The sequence below is a fragment of the Salvelinus fontinalis genome, chromosome 23 (genome assembly GCF_029448725.1).
Source record: "Salvelinus fontinalis isolate EN_2023a chromosome 23, ASM2944872v1, whole genome shotgun sequence".
NCBI lineage: Eukaryota > Metazoa > Chordata > Actinopteri > Salmoniformes > Salmonidae > Salvelinus > Salvelinus fontinalis.
In genome coordinates this window covers 12,845,327-12,863,634 of record NC_074687.1, presented here as the reverse complement: position 1 = coordinate 12,863,634, position 18,308 = coordinate 12,845,327, and the positions used below count along the sequence as shown (strand labels likewise).

At 41.4% G+C, this 18,308-nt stretch overlaps 1 protein-coding gene across 18 annotated transcripts in view; it reads right to left on the bottom strand.

Moving 5' to 3' along the window:
• LOC129820868 (peripheral plasma membrane protein CASK-like) overlaps window positions 1–18,308 on the bottom strand; it is a 237,314-nt gene that overhangs the window by 131,595 nt on the left and 87,411 nt on the right. For all 18 annotated transcript variants that reach the window (XR_008754252.1, XM_055877923.1, XM_055877926.1 and 15 more), the window contains 2 exons: window positions 10,749–10,826; window positions 10,397–10,469 (listed from right to left, as the gene is read on the bottom strand). Coding sequence is in view for 17 of the 18 variants with exons in the window: in XM_055877923.1 (XP_055733898.1) it covers window positions 10,397–10,469; window positions 10,749–10,826 (151 nt within the window). In the remaining variant the exon portion in view is untranslated. The remainder of the gene's footprint in view (window positions 1–10,396; window positions 10,470–10,748; window positions 10,827–18,308) is intronic.

The window sequence follows — 18,308 nt, the reverse complement described above, 5'->3', positions numbered from 1 at the left end:
TCACGGATCCCCCCCATTACTGCTGCTCATTCTGTTCACCAGTTCCGGAGGTCGATGTCACCGGCCTTCTAGGCTGTACTGAACTGTGTCATTAAGCACACCTGGTTCCAATTCCTCACTGATTGTGTTTGTATAAATGTGCCCTTTGTCGATTATTGTTCCCATGTCCGTTGGTGGTGTGAGTACCTAATGCGTTGTCTCAGCCTGTGCTGTATGTTATTGTCCCCATGTCTGTTGGTGGTGTGAGTACCTAATGCGTTGTCTCAGCCTGTGCTGCATGTTATTGTCCCCATGTCTGTTGGTGGTGTGAGTACCTATTGCGTTGTCTCAGCCTGTGCTGCATGTTATCAAATCAAATTTTATTAGTCACATACACATGGTTAGCAGATGTTAATGCGAGTGTAGCGAAATGCTTGTGCTTCTAGTTCTGACAATGCAGTAATAACAAGTAATCTAACCTAACAATTCCGCAACTACTACCTTATACACGCAAGTGTAAAGGGATAAAGAATATGTACATAAAGATATATGAATGAGTGATGGTACAGACGGCATAGGCAAGGTGCAGTAGATGGTATAGAGTACGGTATATACCTATGAGATGAGTACTGTAGGGTATGTAAACATAAAGTGGCATAGTTTAAAGTGGCTAGTGGTACATGTATTACATAAAGATGGCAAGATGCAGTAGATGATATAGAGTACAGTATATACATATACATAAGAGATGTGTAATGTAGGGTATGTAAACATTATATTAGGTGGCATTGTTTAAAGTGGCTGGTGGTACATTTTTACATAATTTCCATCAATTCCCATTTTTAAGGTGGCTGGAGCTGAGTCAGTTTGTTGGCAGCGGCCGCTAAATGTTAGTGGTGGCTGTTTAACAGTCTGATGGCCTTGAGATAGAAGCTGTTTTTCAGTCTCTCGGTCCCTGCTTGGATGCACCTGTACTGACCTCGCCTTCTGGATGATAGCGGGGTGAACAGGTAGTGGCTTGGGTGGTTGTTGTCCTTGATGATCTTTATGGCCTTCCTGTGACATCGGGTGGTGTAGGTGTCCTGGAGGGCAGGTAGTTTGCCCCGGGTGATGCGTTCTGCCGACCTCACTACCCTCTGGAGAGCCTTACGGTTGTGTGCGGAGCAGTTGCCGTACCAGGCGGTGATACAGCCCGACAGGATGCTCTCGATTGTGCATCTGTAGAAGTTTGTGAGTGCTTTTGGTGACAAGCCGAATTTCTTCAGCCTCCTGAGGTTGAAGAGGCGCTGCTGCGCCTTCTTCACAACGCTGTCTGTGTGGGTGGACCAATTCAGTTTGTCCGTGATGTGTACACCGAGGAACTTAAAACTTTCCACCTTCTCCACTACTGACCCGTCGATGTGGATAGGGGGGAGCTCCCTCTGCTGTTTCCTGAAGTCCACAATCATCTCCTTTGTTTTGTTGACGTTGAGTGTGAGGTTATTTTCCTGACACCACACTCCGAGGGCCCTCACCTCCTCCCTGTAGGCCGTCTCGTCGTTGTTGGTAATCAAGCCTACCACTGTAGTGTCGTCCGCAAACTTGATGATTGAGTTGGAGGCGTGCATGGCCACGCAGTCGTGGGTGAACAGGGAGTACAGGAGAGGGCTCAGAACGCACCCTTGTGGGGCCCCAGTGTTGAGGATCAGCGGGGTGGAGATGTTGTTACCTACCCTCACCACCTGGGGGCGGCCCGTCAGGAAGTCCAGGACCCAGTTGCACAGGGCGGGGTCGAGGCCCAGGGTCTCGAGCTTGATGACGAGTTTGGAGGGTACTATGGTGTTAAATGCTGAGCTGTAGTCGATGAACAGCATTCTCACATAGGTATTCCTCTTGTCCAGATGGGTTAGGGCAGTGTGCAGTGTGGTTGCGATTGCGTCGTCTGTGGACCTATTGGGTCGGTAAGCAAATTGGAGTGGGTCTAGGGTGTCCGGTAGGGTGGAGGTGATATGGTCCTTGACTAGTCTCTCAAAGCACTTCATGATGACGGAAGTGAGTGCTACGGGGCGGTAGTCGTTTAGCTCAGTTACCTTAGCTTTCTTGGGAACAGGAACAATGGTGGCCCTCTTGAAGCATGTGGGAACAGCAGACTGGGCTAAGGATTGATTGAATATGTCCGTAAACACACCAGCCAGCTGGTCTGCGCATGCTCTGAGGACGCGGCTGGGAATGCCGTCTGGGCCTGCAGCCTTGCGAGGGTTAACACGTTTAAATGTTTTACTCACCTCGGCTGCAGTGAAGGAGAGCCCGCAGGTTTTGGTAGTGGGCCGTGTTAGTGGCACTGTATTATCCTCAAAGCGGGCAAAAAAGGTATTTAGCCTGTCTGGGAGCAAGACATCCTGATCCGCGACGGGGCTGCTTTTCTTTTTGTAATCCTTGATAGACTGTAGACCCTGCCACATACCCCTTGTGTCTGAGCTGTTGAATTGCGATTCAATTTTGTCTCTGTACTGGGACTTAGCCTGTTTGATAGCCTTGCGGAGAGAATAGCTACACTGTGTGTATTCGGTCATGTTTCCGGTCACCTTGCCCTGGTTAAAAGCAGTGGTTCGCGCTTTCAGTTTCACGCGAATGCTGCCGTTAATCCACGGTTTCTGGTTTGGGAATGTTTTAATCGTTGCTCTGGGTACGACATCGTCAATGCACTTCCTAATGAACTCGCTCACCGAATCTGCATATTCATCATTGTTGTTGTTGGACGCCGTGCGGAACATATTCCAATCCGCGTGATCAAAGCAGTCTTGAAGCGTGGATTCAGATTGGTCGGACCAGCGTTGAACAGACCTGAGCGCGGGAGCTTGTAGTTTTAATTTCTGTTTGTAGGCTGGAATCAACAAAATGGAGTCGTGGTCAGCTTTTCCGAAAGGAGGGCAGGGGAGGGCCTTATATGCGTCGCGGAAGTTAGTATAACAATGGTCCAGAGTTCTGCCAGCCCTGGTCGGACAATCGATGTGCTGATAGAATTTAGGGAGTTTTGTTTTTAGATTAGCCTTGTTAAAATCCCCAGCTACGATGAATGCAGCCTCAGGGTGTGTGGTTTCCAGTTTACAGAGAGTCAGATAGAGTTCGTTCAGGGCCATCGATGTGTCTGCTTGGGGGGGAATATATACGGCTGTGATTATGACCGAAGTGAATTCCCTTGGTAGATAATGCGGTCTACATTTGATTGTGAGGAGTTCTAGATCAGGTGAACAGAATGACTTTAGTTCCTGAGTGTTGTTATGATGGTCACACCACGTCTCGTTAATCATGAGGCATACCCCCCCGCCCCTCTTCTTACCAGAAAGATGTATGTTTCTGTCTGCGCGATGCGTGAAGAAACCAGCTGGCTGCACCGACTCCGTTAGCGTCTTTTCAGTTAGCCATGTTTCCGTGAAGCAGAGCACGTTGCAATCCCTGATGTCTCTCTCGAATGTTACCCGTGCTCGGATTTCATCGACCTTATTCTCAAGAGACTGGACATTGGCGAGTAGTATGCTAGGGAGTGGAGCGCGATGTGCTCGTCTCCGAAGCCTGACCAGGAGACCGCTACGTTTGCCCCTTTTTCGGCGTCGTGTAGCTTCGCCGGCTGGGATCAGGTCCATTGTATTGGGTGGAAGGCAAGACACTGGATCCGTTTCGGGAAAGTCATATTCCTGGTAGGAAGGGTGGTTAGTTGACGTTAATCGTATATTCAGTAGTTCCTCCCGGCTGTATGTAATGAAACTTAAGATCACCCGGGGTACCAATGTAAGAAATAACACATAGAAAAACAAAATACTGCATATTTTCCAAGGAACGCGAAGCGAGGCAGCCATCCTGTTCGGCACCGGAAGTCAAGATGTCTGTTGGTGGTGTTCCCATGTCTGTTGGTGGTGTGAGTACCTAATGCGTTGGTGGTGTGAGTACCTAATGCGTTGGTGGTGTGAGTACCTAATGCGTTGTCTCAGCCTGTGCTGCATGTTATTGTTCCCATGTCCGTTGGTGGTGTGAGTACCTAATGCGTTGTCTCAGCCTGTGCTGCATGTTATTGTTCCCATGTCTGTTGGTGGTGTGAGTACCTAATGCATTGTCTCAGCCTGTGCTGCATGTTATTGTCCCCATGTCTGTTGGTGGTGTGAGTACCTATTGCGTTGTCTCAGCCTGTGCTGCGTGTTTTGTGCATTGCGTATTACAGGTTCCGTGTTGTTATACAAGGTTTACCCTCGCTCTTTTGTTTGGGTACATCCCAGTGTTTTGCATACGTTTCTTTTGGGTGTATTAAAAACTCAGATGATGTATTCCTGCGCCTGTCTCCAAATCCTTTACACCAGCGTGACTTTTTGTCTATATCCAGGAACCATTGTTTCCCATGACAAGATAGTTACCAGTAGACACACACCATCCCACTCAGTCATAAATAACACTAACAAGACTATTAGGAAGTCACTAACACATTCTACCAGCTAACATTGTGTATACAGTAGGAAAAGCCACAGTCTATCTATGAATCGCTCTGATAGTGCTGCCGCTTTCATCCCTCCATCCTTCCCTCATTCTCTCCAGTCATATGGAGAATGTGACATTTCCTCCATATTGAGCTATTAGCCTTCACAGATAAGATCCAACTCTCTTCAATTCCCACGGTGTGTTTGTTTATCATCGTGTAGACAGGACAAACACACAGGCTGCCATTACTACCGATGGCCCCTCTTGGAGCCTACTGGGGTGAATAGAAATATCACTGTTGGAAGCAGCAAACATTCACTTCTCTCTGTTGCTACAGTACAAAGAGTAGAGTTGAGTTTTGCAATCAATCAAATGTGTTTATAAAGCCCTTTTTACACCAGCCGATGTCACAAAGTGCTATACAGAAATGCAGATGTAGAAGCACGGTGGCTAGGAAATTGTATTTCATGTCCAGCTTTTGCCAAAAAGTGTGTGTGTATTAAACCTGTTAAGGCTAGGGGGTGCTGTTGTCACTATTTATGGAAATCGTGTAATTTTTGAAACGGCTTCCTACAAACTTCTTGATCGTACAATATGCATATTATTATTATTATTGGATAGAAAACAGTCTATAGTTTCTATAGCCGTTGAAATTTTGTCTCTAAGTGGAACAGAACTCATTCTACAGCAATTTCCCTGACATGGAGTCAGATTTCACACATTTTGGCCCCTGTTCTGGAGTCAGTTTTAAGGCCACTGTTATTCCTATGAGTATACGGACACTGCTTACGTCTTCCCCTGGATGCCTTTACGTGATGACGCTTTGAATGGTATCGATTGCCCAATCACAGCCACTATAAATGAAAAAATCCTGTAGGTAGGAACTCTTTTCTAGGTGCGTCATGCGCGCGGAGGATACCGACCTACTGTTTTTCCAAGCATTAGTGTAGCCAGTTATATTTCTCCGGTCATATTTTTACTCGTTATAGGAGTTAAAAACATCATAAGGTAGTTAATTTAAAGCGTTTTATAGCAATTTATATCCGTTTAGTGCGATTTTGGGACATTTATTTCTGAGCCACTGTGAATCTCTGGGCACCGTTCCAGTTCATGCCGAACGCAATGGGCATTTATACATGGCAAGAGGACAGCTTTCGACCAAAAGACGATTAGACCCAAGAAAGGATTCTTTGACCAAGATTCTGACGGAAGAACAGCTCAAAGTAGGAACAATTTATTATGATAAATCGTGTTTCTGTCGAAAAATGTTAGTGGCTTAGGACGCCATTTTTTTTGACTTAGCTTCGCTTGGCGCAAACTGTATTGAAAAGTAAGGATAATTTAAAAAATGTAATTCCGCGATTGTATTAAGAATTAAATTGTCTATCAATCGCTGTCCACCCTATATTTTTTAGTCACGTTTATGAGTATTTATGTATACGACTAGATCACTGTCTAATATGGCGCACGACATTTTCTGACCAGCTGGGCTACTTTTCTCATTGTCTAACCATGATTTTGGTGGCTAAATATGCACATTTTCGAACAAACTGTATATGTATGTTGTAATGTGATGTTACAGGAGTGTCATCTGAAGAATTCTGAGAAGGTTAGTGAAAAAATGAATATATTTTGGCGATGTTTACGTTATCGCTCTCTTTGGCTAGAATCAATGCTGGGGTAATGTTTGCACATGTGCTATGCTAATATAACGATTTATTGTGTTTTCGCTGTAAGACACTTGGAAAATCTGAAATATTGTCTGTATTCACAGGATCTGTGTCTTTCGATTAGTGTATGCTGTGTATTTTTACGAAATGTTTAATGATTAGTAGTTAGGTAAACACGTTGCTCATTGTAATTATTCTAGTCCATTTGTGACGGTGGGTGCAATTGTAAACTATGACATCTACCTGAAATATGCACATTTTTCTAACAAAACCTATCCTATACCATAAATATGTTATCAGACTGTCATCTGAGGAGGTTTTTTCTTGGTTAGTGGCTATCAATTTCTTAGTTTAGCCGAATTGGTGATAGCTACTGGTGTTGGTCGACAAAGAAAATATGGTGGATTATGCTAATGTGTTTAGCTAATAGATTTACATCTTTACATATTGTGTCTTCCCTGTAAAACATTTTAAAAATCGGACATGTTGGCTGGATTCACAAGATCTGTGTCTTTCATTAGCTGTATTAGACTTTAATGTGTGAAAGTTAAATATTTTAAAAATATATTTTTTTTGAATTTCGCGGCTCTGCCTTTTCAGTGAGGGTGGGGGGGGGTTGCCGCTAGCGGCACCCCAGTCCTAGACAGGTTTTAACAGAGGTACAGTGCCTTTGGAAAGTATTCAGAGCCCTTGACTTTTCCCACATTTTGTTGCATTACAACTTTATTCTAAAATGTATTAAATTGATGAGGAGAAAAAAACTATCAACACATAATACCCCTCAATGACAAAGCAAAAACAGATTTTTAGAAAATGTTGCAAATTAAAAATAAATATTACATTTACATAAGTATTCAGACCCTTTACTCAGTACTTTGTTGAAGCACCTTTGGCAGCGATTACAGCCTCAAGTCTTCTTGGGTATGACGCTACAAGCTTGGCACACCTGTATTTGGGGAGTTTCTCCCATTCTTCTCTGCAGATCCTCAAGCTCTGTCAGGTTGGAAGGGGAGTGTTGCTGCACAGCTATTTTCAGGTCTCTCCAGAGATGTTCCACCAGGTTTACGTCCGGGTTCTGGCTGGGCCACTCAAGGATATTTAGACTTGTCCCGAAGCCACTCCTGCGTTATCTTGGCTATGTGCTTAGGGTAGTTGTCCTGTTGGAAGGTGAACCTTCGCCCCAGTCTGAGGTCCTGAGCGCTCTGGAGCAGGTTTTCATCAAGGATCGTAATTTGCTCCATTCATCATTGCCTCGATCCTGACTAGTCTCCCAGTCCTTGCCGCTGAAAAACTTCCCCACAAAACATGATGCTGCCACCTCCATGCTTCATCGTAGGGATGGTGCCAGGTTTCCTCCAGAGTTGACACTTGGCATTCAGGCCAAAGAGTTAAATCTTGATTTCGTCAGATCAGTGAATCTTGTTTCTCGTGGTCTGAGAGTCTTTAGGTGCCTTTTGGCAAACTCCAGGTGGGCTGTCATGTGCCTTTTACTGAGGAGTGGCTTCCGCCTGGTCACTCTACCATAAAGGCCTGATTGGTGGAGTGCTGCAGAGAAGGTTGTCCTTTGGGAAGGTTCTCCCATCTCCACAGAGGAACTCTGGAGCTCTGTCAGACCATCAGGTTCTTGGTCACCTCCCTGACCAAGGCCCTTCTCCCCCGATTGCTCAGTTTGGCCGTGTGGCCAGCTCTAAGAGTCTTGGTGGTTCCAAACTTCATCCATTGAAGAATTATAGAGGCGACTGTGTTCTTAGTGACCTTCAATGCTGCAGAAATGTTTTGGTACCTTTCCCCAAATATGTGACCCAACACAATCCTGTCTCTGAGCTCTACGAACAATTCCTTCAACCTCATGGCTTGGTTTTTGGTCTGACATGCATTGTCAACTGTGGGAACTTATATAGACAGTTGAGTGCCTTTCCAAATCATGTCCAATCAATTGAATTTACCACAGGTGGACTCCAATCAAGTTGTAGAAACATCTCGACGATCAATGAAACAAGATGCACATGAGCTCAATTTCGAGTTTCATAGCAAAGGGTCTGAATACTTATGTAAATAAGATATATATATATTTTTTTAAATTGTATACATTTGTAAAAATGTCTACAAACCTGTTTTCACTTTGTCATTATGGGGTATTGTGTGTAGATGACTGAGGATATATACTTTATAATACATTTTAGAAGAAGGATGTTACGTAACAAAATGTGGAAAAAGTCAAGGGTCTGAATACTTTTCGAAGGCACTGTATTTTACCTGCCAGTGCATTGCTGATCCAGTCAAAACTGTAGAGTGTCTCAGTGGCCCGCTGCCCACAGTGCTGACCACGCATAGCTAGGTGAAGGCTTTGTTGTGTGTGCGTGCTTTTTGTGTGTTTGGCCTTTTGTTATGAGGTAATAATACCACACACACACACACAGAACACAAATAGCTAATATGCAGTATTTGAAGGGAAAGATGTAACAGTGCTTGCCATGGGACAATGCATATGGCTCCTGCATTACTCTGCAACAAATAGCCGAAAGTAAACAGACACAGGAGCTCAGATCAAGTTAGTGTTTGATTTTAACGGTATTATTTACCATTCCACAATAAATATACAGTGAGGCATCGCTCCATCAACACCGTCTATCTGAAAACGGCTAGCTATTTACATGTGTACAGTACATCTTCTAGTTTTAGTAGTCTGTAATCTAGTCCATTATCACAAGGTAATTAATCAATCAAACATTCCAAACTGCATTATCATTTCTGTTTCCTGGAACTAGAATGAAAACATCGACATTCCGAACACCCCCCCCCCCCCCCCCCCCCAATTCTCGTCACATTTTATGTAATCAGGCATGTGACAGTCTTTGGTTACACTCTATCACACTCACACACACACACACACACACACACACACACACACAGCGTGGTGAGAAGAAGGGGTTATTACGAATAATATAATAGAGATGTTCTGTGATTTATACTTCAAAGATATTCAAATGAATTCAAAGACCTTGACTTTCATGCACCGATGCACACAAGTTGCTCCGTATTCAACAAGGACAGCGTCGCCATATTACCTGTGAACAACACCAGCATGAACTCACTTCAACTCACTGTCTTTGACAGCTCTGTCAACAACGACTACACTACTCATAGTTACTGCAATCAATCTCTTGAGTTGTCAGAGTTAAAATGGCTGACGGTGACTAGTGGTTCTGGAGCAATATAGAGTAAAGGTTGAAAGGTTATTGTTATCTATCCATTACCAGGGCAACAACAACAACAGCTCACAGGAGAAGTAAAATAAAACGTGTTTTAGCAGCTTCATCTCAACCTTGCTAAAACCACGGCCAACGTCTTCAACTTGTTACCCAGAGTGTGAGCTAGCGTTCTGTTTTCTCACAGTTTCCACCCTGAACAACTAACACAAGCTGTGTGGTTTACACTTTACAAACAAGCCTGGTAGCACTAAGGCACTCTATTTCTGTTATAACGTGAAGTTCACAGAAGGTCATTATGAAACTCTAAATATAAGCTCTACAGTTGATTTGGTTCAGGTAAATATATGCTTTAGTGCTGCTGTAGTGGTGTTGGAAATCCCAGACAAAGACAGAGGAGGAAACGCTGAGAAGACGAGCAGCACAACTCTTCACGTTCACACTTGTGAGCTATGGGTTAAGGCTCCAGAGTAGCGCAGCGGTCTAAGGCGCTGCATCTCTGTCCTAGAGGCGTCACTACAGACTCTGGTTTGATCCAGAGCTGTATCACAATCGGCCGTGATTGGGAGTCCCATAGGGCGGCGCACAATTGGCCCAGTGTTGTCCGGGTTAGAGGAGGGTTTGGCTGGAGCAGGCTATCTTTGCAAAATAATAATTAACTGACTTGCCTAGTTAAATAAAAGTTAAATAAAAAGAATCCCTGCTCTGTCTGTCTGCGTGCTGCTCTGCATGCTGTGTTGCTTGTCCTATGTATCTCAGTCTGTCTGTGTTGCTCTGCATGTGCTCACTGCTCATTGTTTGTCTGCATTGTTATTGGAATTGTTTTAATAACCTGTCCAGGGACTGCGGTTGAAAATTAACGTTGATTAATGTTTCACTCTACCTGTAAAAATAAACTCAAATTCAAATTCACTTAGAAATGTTTCAGACAGACAGCCAGATGGAAAAACACGTCTAGGTCAAGAGAGAATTGAGGAGGGGAGGAGGGGACTGAGCACAGTAAAATCACAACTAGGTTCCAACTCCAAGTAAACTCTGTTTCCGGGAGACACGTGCACAAACACACACTATCAAACGAAGACTAGGGCCTACCTTCACGTCTCGATGGATGACGTTGTTGTCATGACAATATCGCAGTGCCTCTAAGATCTGTCTCATGTAGTGACTGGAGCAGGAGAAAGGAAGGCAGAAATAAAACACCATGACTATTGATTCTAAACAATATTGTTGTAATAGCGACAAGTGGTTATTTCTGTCCATGGTGTTTTGGTATTCTTCTCTGAATTAATTTTTCTCTAGTTGTGTTAAATTCAGTTTTGAAAGGTTGAATGGCACATTGAAGTGCAGCCTTGGAGAAAAGTGAAGCCATCAGATTGAATGGAACTCAATGCAACAAGAGGAACTATTTCAAATGGAGCATCATGGGAAGTGAACTTGGTCTTACCTGGCCACCGCCTCACTGTAGACGAAGCCAGCATCTGCCCTCTTCACAATCTCAAAACACAGGTCTGCACCATCCATACTGTTGGAGAGAGAGAGAGAGATAGATAGAGGGAGTGATAGAGGGTGAGTGAGTGGAAGAGGGGGAGAAAGAGAGAGAGGAGGGGAGAGAGAGTGAGAGAGAGATAGGAGGTAAAGAAAGAGAGGGGGGGTGGATAGGGAGAGAGATAGAAGAAGATAGGTCAGTTTGGTATGAAGGTCAATGTAACCTTTTTACCTCCTGAAGTTTGGATGTTTATCTGGCCTCCCGGGTGGCGCAGTGGTCTAGGGCACTGCATCGCAGTGCTAACTGCGCCACCAGAGTCTCTGGGTTCGCCCCCAGGCTCTGTCGCAGCCGGCCGCAACCGGGAGGTCCGTGGGGCGACGCACAATTGGGCCAGCGTCGTCCGGGTTAGGGAGGGTTTGGCCGGTAGGGATTTCCTTGTCTCATCGCGCTCTAGCGACTCCTGTGGCGGGCTGGGCGCAGTGTGCGCTAACCAAGGGGGGCCAGGTGCACGGTGTTTCCTCCGACACATTGGTGCGGCTGGCTTCCGGGTTGGAGGCGCGCTGTGTTAAAGAAGCAGTGCGGCTTGGTTGGGTTGTACTTCGGAGGACGCTTAGTTTTCGACCTTCGTCTCTCCCGAGCCCGTACGGGAGTTGTAGCGATGAGACAAGATAGTAATTACTAGCGATTTGATACCACGAAAATTGGGGAGAACAGGGGATAAAAGAACAAAACACAACAGAATAGAACAGATTAAACTAGAACAGAACACAACAGAATAGAACAGAGTAGACTAGAAAAGAACACAGCAGAATAGAACAGAGTAGACTAGAACAGAACACAACAAAATATAACAGAGTAGACCAGAACAGAACACAGCAGAATAGAACAGAGTAGACTAGAACAGAACACAACAAAATAGAACAGAGTAGACCAGAACAGAACACAACAGGATAGAACAGAGTAGACTAGAACAGAACACAACAGAATAGAACAGAGTAGACTAGAATACAACAGAATAGAACAGAGTAGACTAGAACAGAAAACAACAGAATAGAACAGAGTAGACTAGAACAGAAAACAACAGAATAGAACAGAGTAGACTAGAACAGAACACAACAGTATAGAACAGAGTAGACGAGAACAAAACACAACAGAATAGAACAGAGTAAACTAGAACACAACAGAATAGAACAGAGTAGACTAGAACAGAACACAACAGAATAGAACAGAGTAGACTAGAACACAACTGAATAGAACAGAGTAGACTAGAACAAAACACAACAGAATAGAACAGAGAAGACTAGAAAAAAACACAACAGAATAGAACAGAGTAGACGAGAACAAAACACAACAGAATATAACAGAGTAGACTAGAACACAACAGAATAGAACAGAGTAGACGAGAATAAAACACAACATAATAGAACAGAGTAGACTAGAACAAAACACAACAGAATAGAACAGAGTAAACTAGAACAGAACACAACAGAATAGAACAGAGTAGACGAGAATAAAACACAACAGAATAGAACAGAGTAAACTAGAACACAACAGAATAGAACAGAGTAGACTAGAACACAACAGAATAGAACAGAGTAGACTAGAACACAACAGAATAGAACAGAGTAGACTAGAACACAACAGAATAGAACAGAGTAGACTAGAACACAACAGAATAGAACAGAGTAGACTAGAACACAACAGAATAGAACAGAGTAAACTAGAACAGAACACAACAGAATAGAACAGAGTAGACTAGAACACAACAGAATAGAACAGAGTAGACTAGAACAGAACACAACAGAATAGAACAGAGTAGACTAGAACAGAACAGAATAGAACAGAGTAGACTAGAACAGAACAGAATAGAACAGAGTAGACTAGAACACAACACAACAGAATAGAACAGAGTAAACTAGAACACAACAGAATAGAACAGAGTAAACTAGAACAAAACAGAATAGAACAGAGTAGACTAGAACACAACAGAATAGAACAGAGTAGACTAGAACACAACAGAAAAGAACAGAGTAAACTAGAACAGAACACAACAGAATAGAACAGAGTAGACTAAACAGAACACAACAGAATAGAACAGAGTAGACTAGAACACAACAGAATAGAACAGAGTAGACTAGAACACAACACAAAAGAATATAACAGAGTAAACTAGAACACAACAGAATAGAACAGAGTAGACTAGAACAAAACACAACAGAATAGAACAGAGTAAACTAGAACACAACAGAATAGAACAGAGTAGACTAGAACACAACAGAATAGAACAGAGTAGACTAGAACACAACAGAAAAGAACAGAGTAAACTAGAACAGAACACAACAGAATAGAACAGAGTAGACTAAACAGAACACAACAGAATAGAACAGAGTAGACTAGAACACAACAGAATAGAACAGAGTAGACTAGAACACAACACAACAGAATATAACAGAGTAAACTAGAACACAACAGAATAGAACAGAGTAGACTAGAACAAAACACAACAGAATAGAACAGAGTAGACGAGAACAAAACACAACAGAATAGAACAGAGTAGACTAGAACACAACACAACAGAATAGAACAGAGTAAACTAGAACACAACAGAATAGAACAGAGTAGACTAGAACACAACAGAATAGAACAGAGTAAACTAGAACAGAACACAACAGAATAGAACAGAGTAGACTAGAACAGAACACAACATAATAGAACAGAGTAGATGAGAACAGAACACAACATAATAGAACAGAGTAGACGAGAACAGAACACAACAGAATAGAACAGAGTAGACTAGAACACAACAGAATAGAACAGAGTAGACTAGAACAAAACAGAATAGAACAGAGTAGACTAGAATAAAACACAACAGAATAGAACAGAGTAGACTAGAACACAACAGAATAGAACAGAGTAGACGAGAACAAAACAGAATAGAACAGAGTAGACTAGAACAAAACACAACAGAATAGAACAGAGTAGACTAGAACACAACAGAATAGAACAGAGTAGACTAGAACACAACAGAATAGAACAGAGTAGACTAGAACACAACAGAATAGAACAGAGTAGACTAGAACAAAACACAACAGAATAGAACAGAGTAGACTAGAACACAACAGAATAGAACAGAGTAGACTAGAACAAAACACAACAGAATAGAACAGAGTAGACTAGAAAAGAAAACAACAGAATAGAACAGAGTAGACTAGAACAGAACACAGCCGAATAGAACAGAGTAGACTAGAACAGAACACAGCAGAATAGAACAGAGTAGACTAGAACAGAACACAACAAAATAGAACAGAGTAGACCAGAACAGAACACAACAGGATAGAACAGAGTAGACTAGAACAGAACACAACAGAATAGAACAGAGTAGACTAGAATACAACAGAATAGAACAGAGTAGACTAGAACAGAAAACAACAGAATAGAACAGAGTAGACTAGAACAGAAAACAACAGAATAGAACAGAGTAGACTAGAACAGAACACAACAGTATAGAACAGAGTAGACGAGAACAAAACACAACAGAATAGAACAGAGTAAACTAGAACACAACAGAATAGAACAGAGTAGACTAGAACAGAACACAACAGAATAGAACAGAGTAGACTAGAACACAACTGAATAGAACAGAGTAGACTAGAACAAAACACAACATAATAGAACAGAGTAAACTAGAACAGAACACAACAGAATAGAACAGAGAAGACTAGAAAAAAACACAACAGAATAGAACAGAGTAGACGAGAACAAAACACAACAGAATATAACAGAGTAGACTAGAACACAACAGAATAGAACAGAGTAGACGAGAATAAAACACAACATAATAGAACAGAGTAGACTAGAACAAAACACAACAGAATAGAACAGAGTAAACTAGAACAGAACACAACAGAATAGAACAGAGTAGACGAGAATAAAACACAACAGAATAGAACAGAGTAAACTAGAACACAACAGAATAGAACAGAGTAGACTAGAACACAACAGAATAGAACAGAGTAGACTAGAACACAACAGAATAGAACAGAGTAGACTAGAACACAACAGAATAGAACAGAGTAAACTAGAACAGAACACAACAGAATAGAACAGAGTAGACTAGAACAGAACACAACAGAATAGAACAGAGTAGACTAGAATACAACAGAATAGAACAGAGTAGACGAGAATAAAACACAACATAATAGAACAGAGTAGACTAGAACACAACAGAATAGAACAGAGTAGACGAGAACAAAACAGAATAGAACAGAGTAGACTAGAACAAAACACAACAGAATAGAACAGAGTAGACTAGAACACAACAGAATAGAACAGAGTAGACTAGAACACAACAGAATAGAACAGAGTAGACTAGAACACAACAGAATAGAACAGAGTAGACTAGAACAAAACACAACAGAATAGAACAGAGTAGACTAGAACACAACAGAATAGAACAGAGTAGACTAGAACAAAACACAACAGAATAGAACAGAGTAGACTAGAAAAGAAAACAACAGAATAGAACAGAGTAGACTAGAACAGAACACAGCCGAATAGAACAGAGTAGACTAGAACAGAACACAGCAGAATAGAACAGAGTAGACTAGAACAGAACACAACAAAATAGAACAGAGTAGACCAGAACAGAACACAACAGGATAGAACAGAGTAGACTAGAACAGAACACAACAGAATAGAACAGAGTAGACTAGAATACAACAGAATAGAACAGAGTAGACTAGAACAGAAAACAACAGAATAGAACAGAGTAGACTAGAACAGAAAACAACAGAATAGAACAGAGTAGACTAGAACAGAACACAACAGTATAGAACAGAGTAGACGAGAACAAAACACAACAGAATAGAACAGAGTAAACTAGAACACAACAGAATAGAACAGAGTAGACTAGAACAGAACACAACAGAATAGAACAGAGTAGACTAGAACACAACTGAATAGAACAGAGTAGACTAGAACAAAACACAACATAATAGAACAGAGTAAACTAGAACAGAACACAACAGAATAGAACAGAGAAGACTAGAAAAAAACACAACAGAATAGAACAGAGTAGACGAGAACAAAACACAACAGAATATAACAGAGTAGACTAGAACACAACAGAATAGAACAGAGTAGACGAGAATAAAACACAACATAATAGAACAGAGTAGACTAGAACAAAACACAACAGAATAGAACAGAGTAAACTAGAACAGAACACAACAGAATAGAACAGAGTAGACGAGAATAAAACACAACAGAATAGAACAGAGTAAACTAGAACACAACAGAATAGAACAGAGTAGACTAGAACACAACAGAATAGAACAGAGTAGACTAGAACACAACAGAATAGAACAGAGTAGACTAGAACACAACAGAATAGAACAGAGTAAACTAGAACAGAACACAACAGAATAGAACAGAGTAGACTAGAACAGAACACAACAGAATAGAACAGAGTAGACTAGAATACAACAGAATAGAACAGAGTAGACGAGAATAAAACACAACATAATAGAACAGAGTAGACTAGAACAAAACACAACAGAATAGAACAGAGTAAACTAGAACAGAACACAACAGAATAGAACAGAGTAGACGAGAATAAAACACAACAGAATAGAACAGAGTAAACTAGAACACAACAGAATAGAACAGAGTAGACTAGAACACAACAGAATAGAACAGAGTAGACTAGAACACAACAGAATAGAACAGAGTAGACTAGAACACAACAGAATAGAACAGAGTAAACTAGAACACAACAGAATAGAACAGAGTAGACTAGAACAGAACACAACAGAATAGAACAGAGTAGACTAGAATACAACAGAATAGAACAGAGTAGACGAGAACAAAACACAACAGAATAGAACAGAGTAGACTAGAACAGAACACAACAGAATAGAACAGAGTAGACTAGAACACAACAGAATAGAACAGAGTAGACTAGAACAAAACACAACAGAATAGAACAGAGTAGACGAGAACAAAACACAACAGAATAGAACAGAGTAGACTAGAACACAACACAACAGAATAGAACAGAGTAAACTAGAACACAACAGAATAGAACAGAGTAGACTAGAACACAACAGAATAGAACAGAGTAGACTAGAACACAACAGAATAGAACAGAGTAGACTAGAACAGAACACAACAGAATAGAACAGAGTAGACTAGAACAGAACACAACAGAATAGAACAGAGTAGACTAGAACAGAACAGAATAGAACAGAGTAGACTAGAACTCAACACAACAGAATAGAACAGAGTAAACTAGAACACAACAGAATAGAACAGAGTAAACTAGAACACAACAGAATAGAACAGAGTAGACTAGAACACAACAGAATAGAACAGAGTAGACTAGAACACAACAGAAAAGAACAGAGTAAACTAGAACAGAACACAACAGAATAGAACAGAGTAGACTAAACAGAACACAACAGAATAGAACAGAGTAGACTAGAACACAACAGAATAGAACAGAGTAGACTAGAACACAACACAACAGAATATAACAGAGTAAACTAGAACACAACAGAATAGAACAGAGTAGACTAGAACAAAACACAACAGAATAGAACAGAGTAGACGAGAACAAAACACAACAGAATAGAACAGAGTAGACTAGAACACAACACAACAGAATAGAACAGAGTAAACTAGAACACAACAGAATAGAACAGAGTAGACTAGAACACAACAGAATAGAACAGAGTAAACTAGAACAGAACACAACAGAATAGAACAGAGTAGACTAGAACAGAACACAACATAATAGAACAGAGTAGACGAGAACAGAACACAACAGAATAGAACAGAGTAGACTAGAACACAACAGAATAGAACAGAGTAGACTAGAACAGAACACAACAGAATAGAACAGAGTAGACTAGAACAGAACACAACAGAATAGAACAGAGTAGACGAGAACAAAACAGAATAGAACAGAGTAGACTAGAATAAAACACAACAGAATAGAACAGAGTAGACTAGAACACAACAGAATAGAACAGAGTAGACGAGAACAAAACAGAATAGAACAGAGTAGACTAGAACAAAACACAACAGAATAGAACAGAGTAGACTAGAACACAACAGAATAGAACAGAGTAGACTAGAACACAACAGAATAGAACAGAGTAGACTAGAACAAAACACAACAGAATAGAACAGAGTAGACTAGAACACAACAGAATAGAACAGAGTAGACTAGAACAAAACACAACAGAATAGAACAGAGTAGACGAGAACAAAACACAACAGAATAGAACAGAGTAGACTAGATTAGAACAGAACACAACAGCATAGAACAGAGTAGACTAGAACACAACATAATAGAACAGAGTAGACTAGAACACAACAGAATAGAACAGAGTAAACTAGAACACAACAGAATAGAACAGAGTAGACTAGAACACAACACAACAGAATAGAACAGAGTAGACTAGAACACAACAGAATAGAACAGAGTAGACTAGAACACAACACAACAGAATAGAA